The sequence below is a fragment of the Lissotriton vulgaris genome, chromosome 7 (assembly GCF_964263255.1).
Source record: "Lissotriton vulgaris chromosome 7, aLisVul1.2, whole genome shotgun sequence".
Lineage (NCBI taxonomy): Eukaryota > Metazoa > Chordata > Amphibia > Caudata > Salamandridae > Lissotriton > Lissotriton vulgaris.
Window position 1 is genome coordinate 1,159,248,542 of NC_141695.1, and position 17,083 is coordinate 1,159,265,624.

The 17,083-nt window shown below is 46.6% G+C and overlaps 1 protein-coding gene across 1 annotated transcript in view; it reads right to left on the reverse strand.

The window, feature by feature from the left end:
- FBXO38 (F-box protein 38) overlaps positions 1–17,083 on the reverse strand; it is a 312,552-nt gene that overhangs the window by 71,181 nt on the left and 224,288 nt on the right. Inside the window, exons 19-21 of the mRNA XM_086931615.1 lie at positions 10,636–10,781; positions 10,269–10,372; positions 9,160–9,273 (exon numbers count right to left, since the gene is read on the reverse strand). Coding sequence (XP_086787741.1) covers positions 9,160–9,273; positions 10,269–10,372; positions 10,636–10,781 — 364 coding nt within the window. The remainder of the gene's footprint in view (positions 1–9,159; positions 9,274–10,268; positions 10,373–10,635; positions 10,782–17,083) is intronic.

The following is a 17,083-nucleotide window of genomic DNA, read 5'->3' on the forward strand; positions in this document are numbered from 1 at the left end:
GGAACCGGACAAATCTATAAATCAAAATATCATCAATTGGCAAAAATTGGATTACATTATTTAAATGTCACCACATCATTGTTGCCCCAACACACCGGAGAAATCTAACCTTAACAGAACATTTATTCAAAAGCAGAGCTACCAATGTGCTTAAAACCATAGTCAACACCTATTGCACTAATTACTCGCAAACAGTAGTTAGGAAAGTAAAAGAGGCATGCTAATGAAAGTTAAAGAAATAATTTTCAGCGCCCGATCTTAACTCATTTGTGAGCAATAATGCACAAGTTACTACTTGTGTAACGATATATCTGTAAGAGACATTAGTTAGTGATAGATTCCTTACCTTAGAATATCCCCAGGCGTCAGACTGGATCCGGATATTTTTGCGTAGCTATACCCCTGCGCGTCGGTAGGCGTCGTCTGCGGCTCCGCGTCCGTCGCCGGCGTCGTTAGCGCCGGAATAACGTCGGAGTACTTAGACGCCGCCCATGCGCGCTGACGTCAGTTCTGATACACAACTTTTACGCGCCAGATACGCAGAGCCATGATAGAACCAACACTGGTGCCATTGAAACTAGGGCCCTGAAAGGGGATGACCTTAACGCACAAGTTACTACTTGTGTAACGATATATCTGTAAGAGACATTAGTTAGTGATAGATTCCTTACCTTAGAATATCCCCAGGCGTCAGACTGGATCCGGAAATTTTTGCGTAGCAATACCCCTGCGCGCTGTTAGGCGTCGTCTGCGGCTCCGCGTCCGTCGTCGGCGTCGTGAGCGCCGGGATGACGTCATCGGAGTATATAGACGGCGCCCATGCGCGCTGACGTCAGTTCTGATAACACAGCTTTTCCGCGCCAGATACGCAGAGCCATGATAGAACTAACACTGGTGCCATTGAAACTAGGGCCCTGAAAGGGGATGACCTTAACCCTAAATATCGGTTCGCAGAACGGGGAGGATGGGAGGGCGGTAAGGAATCTATCACTAACTAATGTCTCTTACAGATATATCGTTACACAAGTAGTAACTTGTGCATCTGAAAGAGACACGTTAGTGATAGATTCCTTACCTTAGAATAGATACCCCAGCAATACCAACCCCGGTGGTGGGTCTGCGAACCAATATCACACCAGAAAGTCCTGGAGGACGGAACGGCCAAAGAAGCCATCCCTCCGGACTTGACTGTCCAGGCAGTAGTGTCTTGCGAACGTGTGCAGCGAGGCCCACGTGGCTGCCTGACAGATGTCCTGCAGGGGGACACCGCGGCCCAGGGCAGTTGTCGTTGCCGTGGCCCGAGTGGAGTGAGCCCGCAATCCAGCCGGGGGCTCCTTCCTCGCCATGGAGTAGCATGCTTGGATACACAAGATGATCCACCGCGAGATGGCCCCTTGTGTACCGCCTTTCCCTTCTTCGCGCCCACGTAACCAACAAAGAGTTGGTCATCCACCCGGAACTGGCGTGTGCGATCTAGGTAATAAGAGAGCGCACGTTTTGAGTCCAGACGGTGGAAACTCTCTTCCTCTTTCGAGGGATGCGGAGGCGGAAAGAAGGTGGGCAAGGTAATGGACTGCCCGATGTGGAAGGCCGTGATAACCTTGGGTAGAAAGGAAGGTTGGTCCGCAACACAACCTTGTCCGGATAAACAGAGAGGAAAGGAGGAGTAGAAGAAAGAGCCTGGAGCTCACTCACTCTCCTGGCAGAGGTGATGGCAATCAGGAAAGCAGTCTTCAGAGTAAGAAGACGGAGAGGACAGTTATGGAGCGGCTCAAAGAGAGCACACATTAGGTAAGTAAGTATAAGATTCAAGTCCCACTGGGGCATCACGAAGGGAACAGGAGGGAACATGTGTGTGATGCCCTTCAGAAACCTATTTACAATGGGGGACTTGAATAAGGAAGGCTGATCAGGTAGCCGTAAGAAGGCGGAAAGAGCAGAAAGGTACCCCTTGAGAGTGCCCAGAGCAGAGCCCTGCTGGGCAAGGGAAAGAAGAAAGAGGAGAACCTCAGAAAGGGTTGAAGAGAGTGGGTCCACAGCCTTTGCTGTGCACCATGCCACAAATCTGTTCCACCTGCAGGCGTATACCGAATTTGTGGAGGGACGCCTGGCTGCCAGAATGATATCACAGACTTCGGGAGGGAAGTCAAATGGCCTCAACTGCCGCCGCTCAATCTCCAAGCTTGTAGGTGGAGACTGGACAGGTTCGGGTGCAGAACCGTCCCCTGCTGCTGCGACAGAAGGTCCTCCCGAAGAGGCAGACGAATCGGGGATCGACTGACATGCTGAGTAGCTCGGGATACCAGTATCTTCGTGCCCAGTCCGGAGCCACAAGGATAACCTGGGCTCGGTCGCGCCTGATCTTCTTCAACACTCTGGGCAGAAGTGTTATAGGCGGAAAGGCGTATAACAGACGGCAACTCCACTCGCGACAAAAAGCGTCTCAGAGCGAGTGCCGCCTTGGAAATTCCAACGCGCAGAACTGATGACATTGCGCATTCTCTTCTGTGGCGAATAGATCTAACCAAGGCTCTCCCCATTGCTGAAAGAGGCCTTGCGCCACGTCCGAGTTCAGACGCCATTCGTGATCCATCATGCACCGGCGGCTGAGTTCGTCCGCCCTGGCATTCAGAGAGCCTGCCAGGTGTTGAACCACCAGGGTCACGCCCTGATGTTCCAGCCACTGCCAGAGGCGCAGAGCCTCCTGGCATAGGGTCCACGACCCCACCCCGCCCTGTTTGTTGCAGTACCACATGGCGGTGGTGTTGTCCATGAACACCTGCACTACACTCCCCCAGACAGAGGGGAGGAATGCCTTTAGTGCTAGACGAATCATCCGCAGCTTCAAAAGGTTGATATGGAGCCGGGACTCCGCCGGAGACCAGAGGCCTCTGATCTCCGCCTCTCCCATGTGGCCTCCCCAGACCTGGAGGGACGCGTCCGTCACAACCACGTGCTCCGGGTGGGGTAGGGAGAGGGATCTGCCACTGACCCAATCGCGGTCCGTGAGCCACCACTGCAGTTGTCTCGCAGTGCCCTCCGAGATCAAGACATGATCGGACAGGTTGCCCTGATGCTGGGCCCACTAAAACTTCAGGTCCCACTGCAGAGCCAGTATCCGCCCCCGGGAGTGATGCACCAGAAGGATGAAGGAGGCCATCAGCCCCAGAAGCCGCAGCGTCAACCTGACCAAGACTCGGGATAAAGGCTGAAAGATGGGAATCAGAGCCTGTATATCCCGAACCCGCTGTTCGGGAGGGTAAACCCGAAACTGCGCCGAGTCGAGAACCGCTCCAATGAAGAGGAGCTTCTGAGAGGGACACAGGTGCGACTTCGGCACGGTGATGGAGAACCCCAGCAAATGCAGGAGGTCGGCCGTAGTCTGGAGGTGGCCGACGACTGTCTGGGGCGAGTCCGCCTTCAACAACCAGTCGTCTAGGTAGGGAAAGACTGACACCCCTAACCTGCGCAGATGAGCTGCGACCACCGCCATCACCTTCGTGAACACCCGTGGGGCGCTGGTAAGGCCGAAGGGGAGCACGGTAAACTGAAAGTGCTCTTGGCCTACCGTGAACCGCAGGTAACGCCGGTGGGCCGGTAGGACGGGGATGTGAAAATATGCGTCCTGCAAGTCCAACGCTACCATCCAGTCTCCGGGATCCAGGGCAGCTAAGACCTGAGCCAAAGTCAGCATCTTGAACTTCTCCTTCCGGAGGAAGCCGTTAACGTTCCGCAGGTCCAAGATAGGGCGTAGGCCCCCTTTGCCCTTCCTGGGTACCAGAAAGTAGTGGGAGTAACAACCACACCCTACTTCTGGCCCAGGAACGCGCTCGATGGCCCCCTTGGCCAAGAGGGCCGTGACTTCCTCCTGCAGAAGTTGCAAGTGATCCCCGACACGCAGTGGAATTGCGGTGGCATGGATGGAGGGGTCGCCTCGAAGGGGAGGGAGTAGCCCCTTCGGACTGTCTGCAGCACCCACCTGTCCGACGTGATAGTGCGCCAGTGGGAGAGGTGATGGCGAACCCTGCCTCCCACAGGCGTCACATGGGCCTGAAAACTCGGACTAGGAAGGTTTTGAGGCGGGTGCTGTGGAGGGAGTTGTGGACTGGCCTCCCCGTTGTCCCAGGGCGGCGTCTAAGTACTCCGACGACGTCATTACGGCGCTAACGATGCCGACGACGGACGCGGAGCCGCAGACGACGCCTACCGACGTGCAGGGGTATTGCTACGCAAAAATTTCCGGATCCAGTCTGACGCCTGGGGATATTCTAAGGTAAGGAATCTATCACTAACGTGTCTCTTTCAGATACTGTTAATTAATCCAACATCAGACACACACTGTAGGGTAGAGAAGGAAAGAAAAGTTTTGTAGAAAAGGACTGTAAAATAATGTATATCTGCATGTAACTCCAACTGAACGAACACAAATACAATTTGATTTACCATCAAAAGCTCACCGCCGACTGAACAGGAGTCTCTTTTAGCAAGAGAGCCGGTGTGCCTTGGCTACTGCCCCACTCCTTTATTTGTATATGTATGTTTGATCCTTTTTTTAAACATATTCCATAGGTTTAAAAAAATATATATTTTTCGCTTGCCAGAGCCAGACATATTAGCTTTTTCCAATGTTTATTATATATTTGATTTAGGTCTTGTTTCAGAGCATTTCTCAAAGAAGTATTTTATACTTACAATACAGACACATTATTCTGTGTTTTTGAAAAAGTTGATACTGTGTGTTCATCTGGAATACGAGTGAAGTTTGAGTGCGACTCATTGTTCCTTTCCCTGGAATAAGGGTCTCAATGGCATGCTGGTGTTAATTGCAGGCATATCGTGGGCAGCACAATGGTACCCTCCACAGAGTAATGGACACCCTGACATAATTATTATTGTTGGCATACTTTGGGCATCCAGTGCTGGTCGTGGCAAAATACTGGTAGATGAAACTAAAAGATTTATAGATGGGTAGATAGACAGATGCTATAAAAAATGACTAGTCATGTAAAATTGTATTTTGTTTGCTCCCTTCATTGCCTCTGGCTTTGTTTTTTAACATAAAAGGCCTGTTTCGCATCAAGTAAGATTTAACATTCTCAATAGATAACGCCAACTGCTCAGCTACTAACGTTTTTGGGCCCAAAGAAACATTTGAGCAAATGCTTTAAAGTGGCTCTGATTAGCTGTATAGACAGTAAAAATAAAGAGGAGAGTGCAGCGACTGGAAAAAAGGGATCAAGAGATAGTTCATCTAGACAAATGTGAAATGTAAAGAACGCTGGAAAGAGGGAAGCCATTGATACAGGAAAGGGGAGAACGGGGCGAACAGGGGCGGAAGGGGTGAACGGGTGAGCTGAATGCCAGAAAGGAGAAATTACTAAGTAGTGTGAATAGTAAACTGTGTGACAGAACGGAGCAACATCTGGAGTTGGAGACAATAGTACACTGCAGCAGGGGTGTACAAAATCATACGTTTGCTTGCAAAGTTGGGAGCTATGGCCTTTGTTCACAAAAGTGGGTGAAGTTTCTTGGCCTTTCCATGGTGATGGCCCAGCCAATAAGTCTCTGCTCCGGCTAGCTGTCCTTACCAGTGATCAGCAGAGGGTCTAACGAGAAACAGTGCCCTTCTGCTGCTATTAATGGCCTGACGTCTAGCCAAATTGATATAACGTATGGAACACATCAGACCCTACACTTTTTCACCTTTTGTTGCCTGGTGCCAGCATGCTTGTTTTCCTGCAGTGTGCCTGTCACACACCTCGGTTCAAAAGGCAGGTGATAAGGAGGGGCGTGGTTTAGGGTTGACTGAATGCGAGGCTAGCACAAAGACATGTCAAACGGAACGCAGGATATAGTACCCATTAAATACAAGGATCAGGTGTTAGGGCAGAGATGGAATATGGGGCTTTGTTTAGAGCGTTTCTGGAGGCATAGGTGTCACCACGCCGATGCAGTGAAACAACGGGAGGGAGGTGGTAACAAAGGGGGTAATTAACAGCAGGGGAGGGAACGGCGGCATCAGCCGTAATGTAAATCTGCTACCTCCTAAAGGTCACACCACTCAGATGAAGCATAGCTAAAGAGGCAGGGCTAGCCCTGGGCTGGGCGATGACTACAGCTTTGTGCGTACAGTAAAAATGCAGTTCGTTCCTGGTCAGTCGGATGGACACAGAGTATCGCGCTGCATTCTTGTGCCCAGGATAGTGACTGACACACTCCATCGTTTACTTGGCCCCAGTTTACTTCTGTACTTCACTACCCTCGCAGCTCCTTGACTCCCCATATCTCCCTACCCCAGAACGAAGGGCCAGCTGCCGCGCACCATGTTATCGTGCACGTTCACTCTGGAAATCAAACACATTTATAATTTTAATAAGCAGCAACGGGAGACCTCCGCCCTGTGAGTCATAGAGGTGGGCCTGGTGAGGCTCATAAGGGAAAAGGGAAACAATGACATATCTGCTGATGGCATCAGCTGCTCTCACTATCAAGGATAAGTGGGCTAGTACTTACTCAGTAAAGAGTGGAAACATGTAGGATTGAGTCAACAACTTGCAATGTGCTGGGAATCGATCATGTGGTCTCTACAAAAGATAAATCAAAGCGGCTCAGAAACAAACCGTCTGATAGCAAGTTGTATATCAAATGTATCCCAAGAAATGGAACGGTTGCATATCTACATGGCGGGCAGAGGTATGTGGCCAAACAGAAAGTCTGACACCGTCAGGCCATGGTTATTTGCAAATGTAATGTCAATATAAAAGAGCTAGCATGCAAGCGTCATGTGGCTGTGAAAGGAACAAAGGCTCGCGTAGGCCTATGCTGTTCAGGAGAAAAGTCCAGGCGCTGATGGTGTGATTAAAAAGCAATCACCGAAAGTCAGCGTGTTCAAATCCCGTCAATCACCCCAGTACTAGACTATGGTTGCGGTGTAGTAAAAATAAACAAGCTCTCGGTATTGCGTGGTGGGGGCGGGGGAGCCGCATTGCATGGTGGCGGGGGGAATGGCTTCCTTTGAAGCTCTCGGCATTGCGTGCCGGGGGGTGGGGCAGGGGAACAGACTCCTTTAAAAGTCTGATGCGGGGGAGCAGATTCCTTTGCTTTGAAGTCTGATGCCGATGCTCTGCGCTATGTGCACGCGCCAGGTTCACATGAACTGTACCTGATCCGCAATTTGGGTAGACTTTTGAAAGCCTTACTATAATCTCGACAAACAAGCAATGCTAAAGCAATGCTGTATTAGAGACCTAAAAAGAAAACAAGTAGTCTCCTGAATGTGAGCAGTGGAAAGATGCAAGCCATCCAATCAAATGCATGATAAAGAAGGTATACTTCAGGGGTGAGGAATAAACACAAAAAGCGGAAGAAAAGCCATCAAATAAGTAGAATTCAAATGACCCTTACAATAAAGTCTATTAACGGTAAGCAATGCCCTGGCCATAAGCCCACTGTCAGTTTTTGGATCAACCCAAAAGAGGTATTTCGCAAGCAAACTGCTAAAAGAGGTTTGCAGTCGAGACCTAAATATGAAATCACAGATTCTGCATCTCCTAATCTTAAAGTCACTTTCAAAGAAGAATTACTCAGTAAGCAATCCAAGGTTATTACAGATCTGGCCAAGAACAACAGGAGAGAAAGGGTTTGGATGTTCACTCTTACACCCCTTTTCTTACTATTATTAAACAACAGAAGAGTGACAAATCAGTAAAGGACAACCTGGTGGTGAAACACGAAGTGTCTAGAAAAGAAAGAGAAAAAACTCAGAGTGGAGGGACAATACAAAAGAAGTTTTTAAGAACGCTCACTCACCAACCTAGTGGTGACATGCTTCATCATTGGGTTCCCACTGGAAAGACCTAATGTCTTTCCAGTGTGCTTCAACGCCTGTTTACAGCGGAGCTGGTTTTGTGTGTGTTGAGGGTGTTTTGTGAATCCAAATAAAGCTAAGTGAGTGCAAAGAAATAGAAAAAGGTTAAAAAGTGCAAGTGCGTGACTTTCAAATATTTTATTACTAGTCCGATTTGCACTGGTTAAAAACAAGTGCGAATGGACCCATAGGTGTGGCCTCAATTATGATAGACCCCTAGTCCATATAAGTGAATTTGGTCGACATGTTTCTGCTTATGGCGAGCCCGAGTCGCTCAGCTTTCTTCAGGACCTTAAAAATGTGATCCTCCGGTGGCGTACACGCCCTAAGGTGCACCCTGCCGTGAGGAATTTGTGTGAAAAAAGGAATATTGTCTTTTTTCCCAAAAAGTATGTTTATACTTACGGCTGTGAAGCCGTTTTAGACCCACGCAGCAATTTTGCTGGAGTCGTGTACAGGAGGCACATCAATACAAGACCTCATGGGCACATAACGCGGTGTGGGGTAATCTTCACGCTGCAAAATTTATGCCAGCGACTCCCCTCTCTGTACCTGATCAAGCACCACCGCGGCCCGGACTTACTTCTTTGCAAGCAGAACTGCTAACACAACTCAGTAAGCAATCCAATGTTATTACAGATCTGGCACAGGAAAAAGGCGGAAGGTCACCTCCTGTTGTGCAAAACAGATGTAAGTAGCGCTATTGAGATTGCGAGAGAACATGTCATGTGTTTGTATTTATATAGCGCCTTCTACCCAGAGGTCTCGTAGCGCTGTATTCATACCGCTGTGGAACCCTTCCTGGCTTTCCCAAGGTGAAGCCAGGCATCCAAGCGCTTCTGGGGCCGTTGTGGAGATTAAGCAAGCTATTGCACAGAGTCACAGAGTGGGACCCATGATTAGACCAGGCACAGAGGCGAGAATTATCAGGTCCGGGGAGATTGAGTCCAAGAGCCGCCGAGGCGGGAATTGAACCCTGGTCCCGGGCCAGACCCCTGCATCAGGTCTGCCGCTCTAACCATTAAGCCGCACTTCTCCACATAGTATGGTGGCTGGGCAATACTGGGAGAAAAGTGGCCTACAGCAGGAACAGTGTTGTTAGCAGCAAAGGTATTTCAATTACAAATCACAATTGTGTTGTTCAAGCGCTACAAACGTTTACTTTGAGGTCATAAGTTTGTACAGGGTGACAACAATGTAATACAACCTGAAACAAACATGTTCCCCAAAGCAGCTAAATGAGCGGCTTGCTCACATTTCTCTAGCAGAAATCACAAACCATACATGCTTACCTCTTTCATCATCTTCAAAATCATATCTGGCATAGCCGTTAGGTTCTGCTGTTCTAAGTGACCGGAGCCATGGGAAATCTGTCACCATAGAATATGGCGCCCCATCAACAGTGCCTAGAAAAACATTGGAGAATGTGAAGTGAAGACAGTCGTGGACATGCAAACACGTTGTTGTGAGGAAAACAAACCAGAGATGAGATAAGCAGTGCTTAATTGGCAAAAACCGTAAGCACCAGGGCTCTCGTCAGGAGACCACTGCAGCTTGCACTTCCCACTGCCCCCGACAGCATTGCCAACATAACTATTAACCATCACACTCCTACAAGTGTGACAATTCTGACAATTCCAGACCCCTAAAGCAATAGAAATGGCTTGGGAGGCAGGTATTACTCATTTTTAAAAAATGTATATGAAGTTAATAAACAGCTGATCTCAAAATTAAACAGACAGTGCCACCCACTTGCAGACTGTCGTAAGTGGCAGTTTTGACAAGTAAGTGCAAATGCCAAGTATTTTGGGGTTTAACAAGGCACCAATAAACTAGGCTAAAAAAAATACATGATTACAAACCAAAATGAACAAACAGATCTTCAAAACGAATATTAGAGGCAAAATATCCAGGATGTTTCATTTTTTTGTAAAGGCTGTTTCAGCACCCTTCCAGTCCATCTTACTGCTAGTGCCTGGGTTGTATGGTTTACATCACAAAAGGGAGTTAACAAAGGTTTCGAAGCAGATGATCAGAGATTCCAATATAAAGGTCGCTTTTTTGAGTAATTAAGATATTTGCCACCAAACGCAACAACTTAAATGGCCATTAATAATGCAATAAAAACTCCTCTGATTGCGCGACAAAACATGCCATCCTCAACACAACTACACAGCTAAACATACACAGTATATGAATCACTATCACGGTCTCTCTTGCAGTGCATTTTAAGAGACAATAATCCTCAAACAGCTAAAATATGTCCACTAGTTTCTGGAGGCAATCCAAGAACCTTCTCTTTTAAACAGATTAGTTTTACCACAACAATAGTTTTCTTCATCCTTGCAAGCTTAATTCATTGGCACCTGAAATATGCTACCTGCTAGATATAAAATCTTACCTTCTAAAGTGTAAATATCCCTCCCCCATGGATACTTGGGGAATTTCTTCACATCATCCTCGGTTCTTGTGGCTTCAGGGAAGAATTCATACTTAATTAGCTCCCTGGAGGACAAAAGGCGAAAGTACAGGTTTGTAGTGCCCGCATTGCTTGCAGGAAGAGAGATAGATACAAAAGGGAAATACAAGATTAAGCCGGGCAAAAGTGTTTTGAAAGTCATTAGTCCTGGTAATGCCAAGCAAATCGGACATCTTTGCAATTGAAGGTGTCAATTGGAAAAAGGGCACAGAGCTCAATTACTTACAGTGACAAGCAAAGCCAGTTAATGGAGAGACTACTGCACATTCTTAAATTCAGAGGTACTCACTGGTTGACGTTGGCTATCGTATCCATCCAGCTCCGAATGCGCACCTTATTCCTCACGTTTGGGGGGTTGCTGAACTCATGGATGAGACAGATGTGATAGGGATATGGCCCACTGAAGATTTTCTTTTCCAAGGTCAGAGTATCGACCTGTAGAAATAGCAAACCTAGGCTTACATTCAACAAGGTTAAAGACAATGTCACCTAATCGAAATACTACAACATAGTTTTATAGCAAACTTAACATTACCTAACTGAGAATCTTCATTTTGGCAGTCACAAGCTAGTACATCACTTCAATGTAGACTAATAAGGCAGAAGGTGATGAAGCCAATAAAATAATTATTGTCTTTCTTAGGTCGAGCTTTGGCAGCGCATGCGCTGCTATGCGAGGCATGCTGAATTCAGGTATGAACTTGAAGTTCCGCCCACCCTCGGTCCATCATTTTCATTGGCTTTTGTCATTTTCCTTTGTAAACTGTGGCTTTTCATTGGTCTACAGGCATTTTAGTCCCTTCTTGGTAAAGCTTTGTCTCATCTTGTAACCACCTATAAGGACCTCTTACTTGTGTTGCTACTCTGTTGACATTAATTACAGCTTCGGAGCACTATTTTTTAAAATGGTTTTCACCGGCCTGCTTTCGCAGGCAAGACACGCTTTATATATATTTTTTTAAATTAAATAGTAGAGCACGCCATCGATGGCTGTGCCTCTGTTTTATTTGTGGCAAACGCAGCTGCATATTTATTTTCCCCCTATTTATTCACTTTTTTTTTGTTTAGAAGCGCCCGTGCCACGTTTTCACGTTATTAGAGGCCACACCCTTTTCTTTAGACAAGCCGCGTCTAAAGAAGGGTGCGCTGCTGCTATTGAAGTGAAACCGTGGCATAGGGCGATTTTACAAAAAAAGTAATTGTTTGTCATCTTGACAACAAAAGTGCCCCATACCATTCTTTCACTTTAATGGTGGCTGCGCAACTTTCTTTAGACGCGGCTCATCTAAAAAGTGGCATGGCCTCTATTAACGTGAACAGGCGACAGGGGGCGCTTTTATGAAAAAAGTCTTTGCAATGCAATAAGTCTCGCATTAACGAAAGTTTAAGCTACAGGCATTTACAATTCCAATAGCTCAAACTCTTGTGAATGTGAGACCTATTGAATTGCAAGGAAAATGCTGCTTACCAGAATGCATCTGTTCTTGGCATGTAGAGCTGCAGATTCTTACAATGTACATTAGATCGCCACCTGGTGTTGGGCTCGGATGATTGCATGTTGTGGTCGTCTTAGAAGAAGTCTTTGTAGTCACGAGATAGGAGACTCCTCCCTTGGACGATAGTGCGCATGGGCATCGGCTCCATCCTTAGATTATTTTTCGCCATGATGGGAAATTATGGAATTTGTAGAAAGAAGAAAGGATGTCCATGCGTGTATATCTAATTAAGATAGAACTGGAACAGATACAGGCCCGGGGAGGCGGGAGGGCGTGTAAGAATCTGCAGCTCTACATGCCAAGAACAGATGCATACTGGTAAGTAGCATTTTCCATTCGAGGCATATGAGCTGTAGATCTTACACTGCATCGATTGTACAGCAGTGTCTCCCCTAGCGATGGTCACCTGTATCTGTTGCAGTAGTTTGGAAAAGGGTTTTGAGGATAGCTTGGCCTACTGCAGCTTGCTGCTTAGCTGGCACATCAACACAATAGTGTTTAGTGAAGGTGTGTGTTGTAGACCATGTTGCTGCCTTGCAGATGTCTTCTAGGAGAATGTTCCCTAAGAAAGCCATGGAGGCTCCTAGTTTGCGTGTGGAGTGCGCTCTAGGAGGAACAGTTAATGTGCGTTTTGCCTTGTGATAGCATATTTGTATACATTTAACAATCCACCTTACAATTCCTGATTTTGAAATGGGGTTGCCTTTGTGTGGTGGAGAGAAAGCTACAAACAGTTGCTTTGTTTTACGTAAGGATTTGGTCCTGTCAATGTAATAGAGAATAACTCTTTTTACATCTAGTGTGTGTAGAGCTCTCTCTGCTACACAGTCTGGGTTTTGAAAAAACACTGGTAACTTTACCAATTGATTTAGATGAAAAGGACTAATTACCTTAGGAAGGAATTTAGGATTAGTTCTTAGAACCACCTTGTTATGGTGTAATTGTAAAAATGGTTCTTGTATAGTGAAAGCTTGTATCTGACTAACTCTTCTAAGAGAGGTAATAGCAATAAGGAAAGCTGTTTTCCATGAGAGAAATTGCAATTCACATTTATGTAAAGGTTCAAAAGGGGGGCCCATGAGCCTTGTAAGCACAATGTTTAGGTACTACACTGGAGATGGTGGTAACCTAGGAGGAATGATTCTCTTTAATCCTTTCATAAAAGCCTTGATTGAAGGTACTCTAAATAATGACATATGTTGTCTGTTTTGTAGATATGCTGCAATGGTTGCAAGATGTAAACGTATAGATGAATATACTAGATTACATCTTTGTAAATGGAGAAGGTAACCGATGATATTTTGGATGGAAGCATCTAGAGGATCAATTTGATTGTTAGTGCAGTAAATGGCAAATCTGTTCCATTTTGCAGCATAGCAAGCTCTAGTAGTAGGTCTTCTGGCTTCATTAATGATATTCATACAGTCTGGTGGCAGGTTAAGGTAATCAAACTCTAAGACTTCAGGAGCCAGACTGCCAGATTCAGTTGACTTGGATCTGGATGCCTGATGTCTCCATGGTTCTGCGTTAGCATTGATGGTGTGAGAGACAGTCTTCGGTGTGGAACTGGAGAGAGTTCTAGCAGTGTGGTGAACCACGGTTGGCGTGCCCTTGTGGGAGATACCAGGATCAGTTTGAGAGACTGTTGTGTGACCTTGCGTACCACTAGTGGTATTAGTGGGGTTGCGGTAAAGCGTACACAAATCTGTCTGACCAGTTAATCCATATTGCATTGCCCTTGGACAACCGGTGTGGAAACCTGGCGGCGAAGGGTCGGCATTTTGCGTTTTCGTGTGTGGCAAACAGGTCTATGTCTGGATGATCCCACTTGTGAAAAAATGGTTGAAGAACTTGCAGATGTAGTTCTCATTTGTGAATCTGTTGCGTCTGTCGTCTTAACAGATCGGCTATCTGCGAGCTGGGACAGTTGACGGGAATGTGTGCCTCCTTGTTTCTGTATGTAGTACATGGCTGTCATGTTGTCCGTTCGGATTAAGACAGCTTTGTTTTGTATGTGTACTTGAAAGGACTTTAGTGCCAGGAAAATCGCCATCAACTTTAGGTGATTGATGTGAAGCCCCTTTCGTTGAGCAGCCCATCTTCCCTGAGTTACGTGGTGGAGCAGATGTGCTCCCCATCCTTTCAGGGATGCGTCTGTTGTCAGTACAATCTGTGGACCAGGCTTGAGGAACGGCCGCCCTCTGGACCAGTTTTTGGTGTTCCACCACTGTAGAGAGCAATGTGTGCGGCTGTCCACCAACACCAGGTATGTCAGTTGTCCTTGTGCCTGATTCCACTGATGTGCTAGACATTCCTGCAATGGACGCATTTGCAGTCTTGCATATGGTACAATAAAAATGCAAGATGCAATCATGCCTATTAGTTGCATAAACACTCTGGCTGGGAGAGAGTTGGTTTTGAAACCTTGAGATTAAAGTTCAATGCTCTGTATCCTGGCTGGACTGGGATAAGCTAGAGCTGTACTGGTGTTTATGGTAGCCCCTAGGTATTGATGTACATAAGAGGGCTGTAGATGTGACTTGGTGTGGTTTATTGTAAACCCCAAGTTGTGCAGTGTCTGAATTGTGTGAGATGTGTGTTGAACACACTGGTGGAATGACTTGGCCTTTATAAGCCAATCATCTAAGTATGGGAAGAAATGGATCTGTTGTCTTCTGAGATGTGCTGCTACTACTGCTAAGCACTTTGTGAACACTCTTGGTGCTGTTGTTACCCCGAATGGAAGAACTTTGAATAGTGTCCTTCTATCACAAACCTGAGATACCTCCTGTGAGAAGGATGTATGGGAATGTGAAAGTAGGCGTCTTTTAGGTCTAGTGTAGTGAGGAAATTGCCTTGTTACAACAATGGGAGCACTTGTTGTAAAGTGATCATGTGAAAATGATCTGAGTATGTATAGATTGAGACGCCTCAAATCGAGAATTGGTCTTTTTGGGTTTTAGAAAGTAGAGTGAGTAGACCCCTGTTCCTTGATGTTGCAATTGAACTAGCTCTATTGCATCTTTTTGTAGCAATGAGAGAACCTCTTGTTGGAGCAGCGTTAGATGTTCTGTGGACATTGGACGCTGTCTGGGTGGTATATTTGGAGGGGTAGCTGTAAGTTCTAGACAGTAACCATACTGGATAATTTGTCTTACCCACCTGTCTGTTGTGATGGAGTTCCAGACAGGTAGGAACTGTGTTAACCTCCTCCCTACAGGAGTGGTATGCTGTTGGGGGAGCTGAAGGAAGTCACTGTTTAGTGGTGGAAGAGGATCGATTGTTGTGGTTACCTCGACCTCTTCCCTTATTGTTATTACCTCTGTAGCCCCCTCTAAAGTATCCTTTATTAGAGGATGCTGGTGTGTTTGTCTTGAAGGAAGCTGAATTGTCTGTTCCTGCTTGTTTGGAGCCTCATCTGTAGAAAGAGCGACGAAAGGAGCATCTAGCTTTGGTGGACTGCAGAGCTCCCATAGACTTGGCTGTGTCCGTGTCTTTTTTCAATCTTTTCAAGGGCTGTGTCTACTTCTGGACCAAATAATTTTTGTTGGTTGAATGGTTGATTTAAGATAGTGGTCTGTACCTCTTGCTTAAACCCTTAAATGCGTAGCCACACGTGACGTCTAAGAAGGACACTGGTGTTTATTGCCCTGGATGCAGTGCCTGCTACATCTAGTGCACATTTAATGGAGGGATTAGATAGAAGTTTACCCTCTTGTATGAGGTCATCTGCTTGTGCCTTATATTGATCAGGTAGACGTTGTAAGAGCTTCTCTAGCTGGTCATAGAGAGCCCGGTCATATCTGTTTGGAGGGCCTGTGTGTTTGTAATGCGCCATGCATTACTAGCTTGGGCAGCTATTCTTTTCCCTGAAGCATCTATGATTTTGGATTCTTTATCAGGAGGTGGTGCTTCTCCTGATGTTTGTGAGTTTGCCTTTTTCCTAGCGTTTGAAACTACTAGGGAGACTAAGGGTAGCTGTCCTTCAATGTAAGCAGGATCCCCAGGAGCTGCTCTGTACTTTTTCTCTATCCTTGGGTTTAAGATTCTAGCCTGTACAGGATCTTTAAACACTTCTGGTGCATGTTTAATGACTCATTTAATCATTGGCAGTATTTGCACAGATTTTTGGGATTGTTCAAACTTGTCTAGTAAGAAGTCCTCTTTTGCCTCATCTAAATGCATGGTGACATTGTGGTAGATGGCAGCCCTATTAATTAAGTGTCCAAACCCAATATTGTCTTCTGGAGGAGAAGGTTTAGATGGATATATATGTGGGCCAGGAATATCTGGCATATCCTGTGGGTTTGGATACTCCCAGTCTGGTGAACCTGTAGGGTAGGGAAACGGGTCATCTGGGTCTTTCCCCACCCCCCATGCTATACTGATCATCATCAGCATCCTGAGGAGCTGTATGTTGCAGAGAATGAAGAGGAGAATTTTGAGGTGAAATGTTTAAAGGGATAGCAGGAGAGGGAGATACAGGAGAAGAAGGGTGCATAGGAGATGTGGCCGAGTCCTTCTTCTTGACAGGCACTGGAGATGTAGGTGCTGTATCTGATTTCCTCTTCCTGTGTGGTGAGGTGGAAACATGTCCTGTTTCTGGGTCTATGTATATCCTCTTTTGCAGAGGATCAGGTCAGAAAAGCTCTTCTTCAGAAATTGCTTTTGGCGCCGATTTTTTCAGCTCCGGGCCTGTTTTTCGTTTGTCTTTAGCCTTAGGAGTTGTTGTATAGTCCTGTGGCGTAGTTTTCGGCACCGAAGTTATTGTTTTCGGAGTCGAGGCCTGGTTCGAGGGCTTGGAGGCATCGGAAACAGGTTTAGTGGGTTTCGGCACTGAAGATTTTGGGGTGGAAGCAGGTTTCATTGGTTTCTGTGCCGTATTGTCTTTAGGAGTCGACGGTTAATGGGTTTTTTTCAGAACCAGGACTTCTTTCGGTTTCGGTGCTGAGGGAGCACGGCACGTGCGGTTTGCTCGGTAAGGAGCTACCAGAAGGCTTCAATATTTTCTGCGGAGCCGGGCTCGATGGCGGGGCTTTAGAAGCAATGTTTTGGTCTCGACTGGGCCCCGAAAGCGGAGTTTTGACCTTAGCCTTTGGTTTAGGTAGTTGGGCTGAGGTAGGGTCAGTCGTACTCACGAGATGAACTGATGGTATGGAGTCATCGGAGTCGTCTGCCTCAGATACGATCTGGAGATCATCAGAATCTTCCTCGGGGACACATGGACCTTCGTCAAAGATA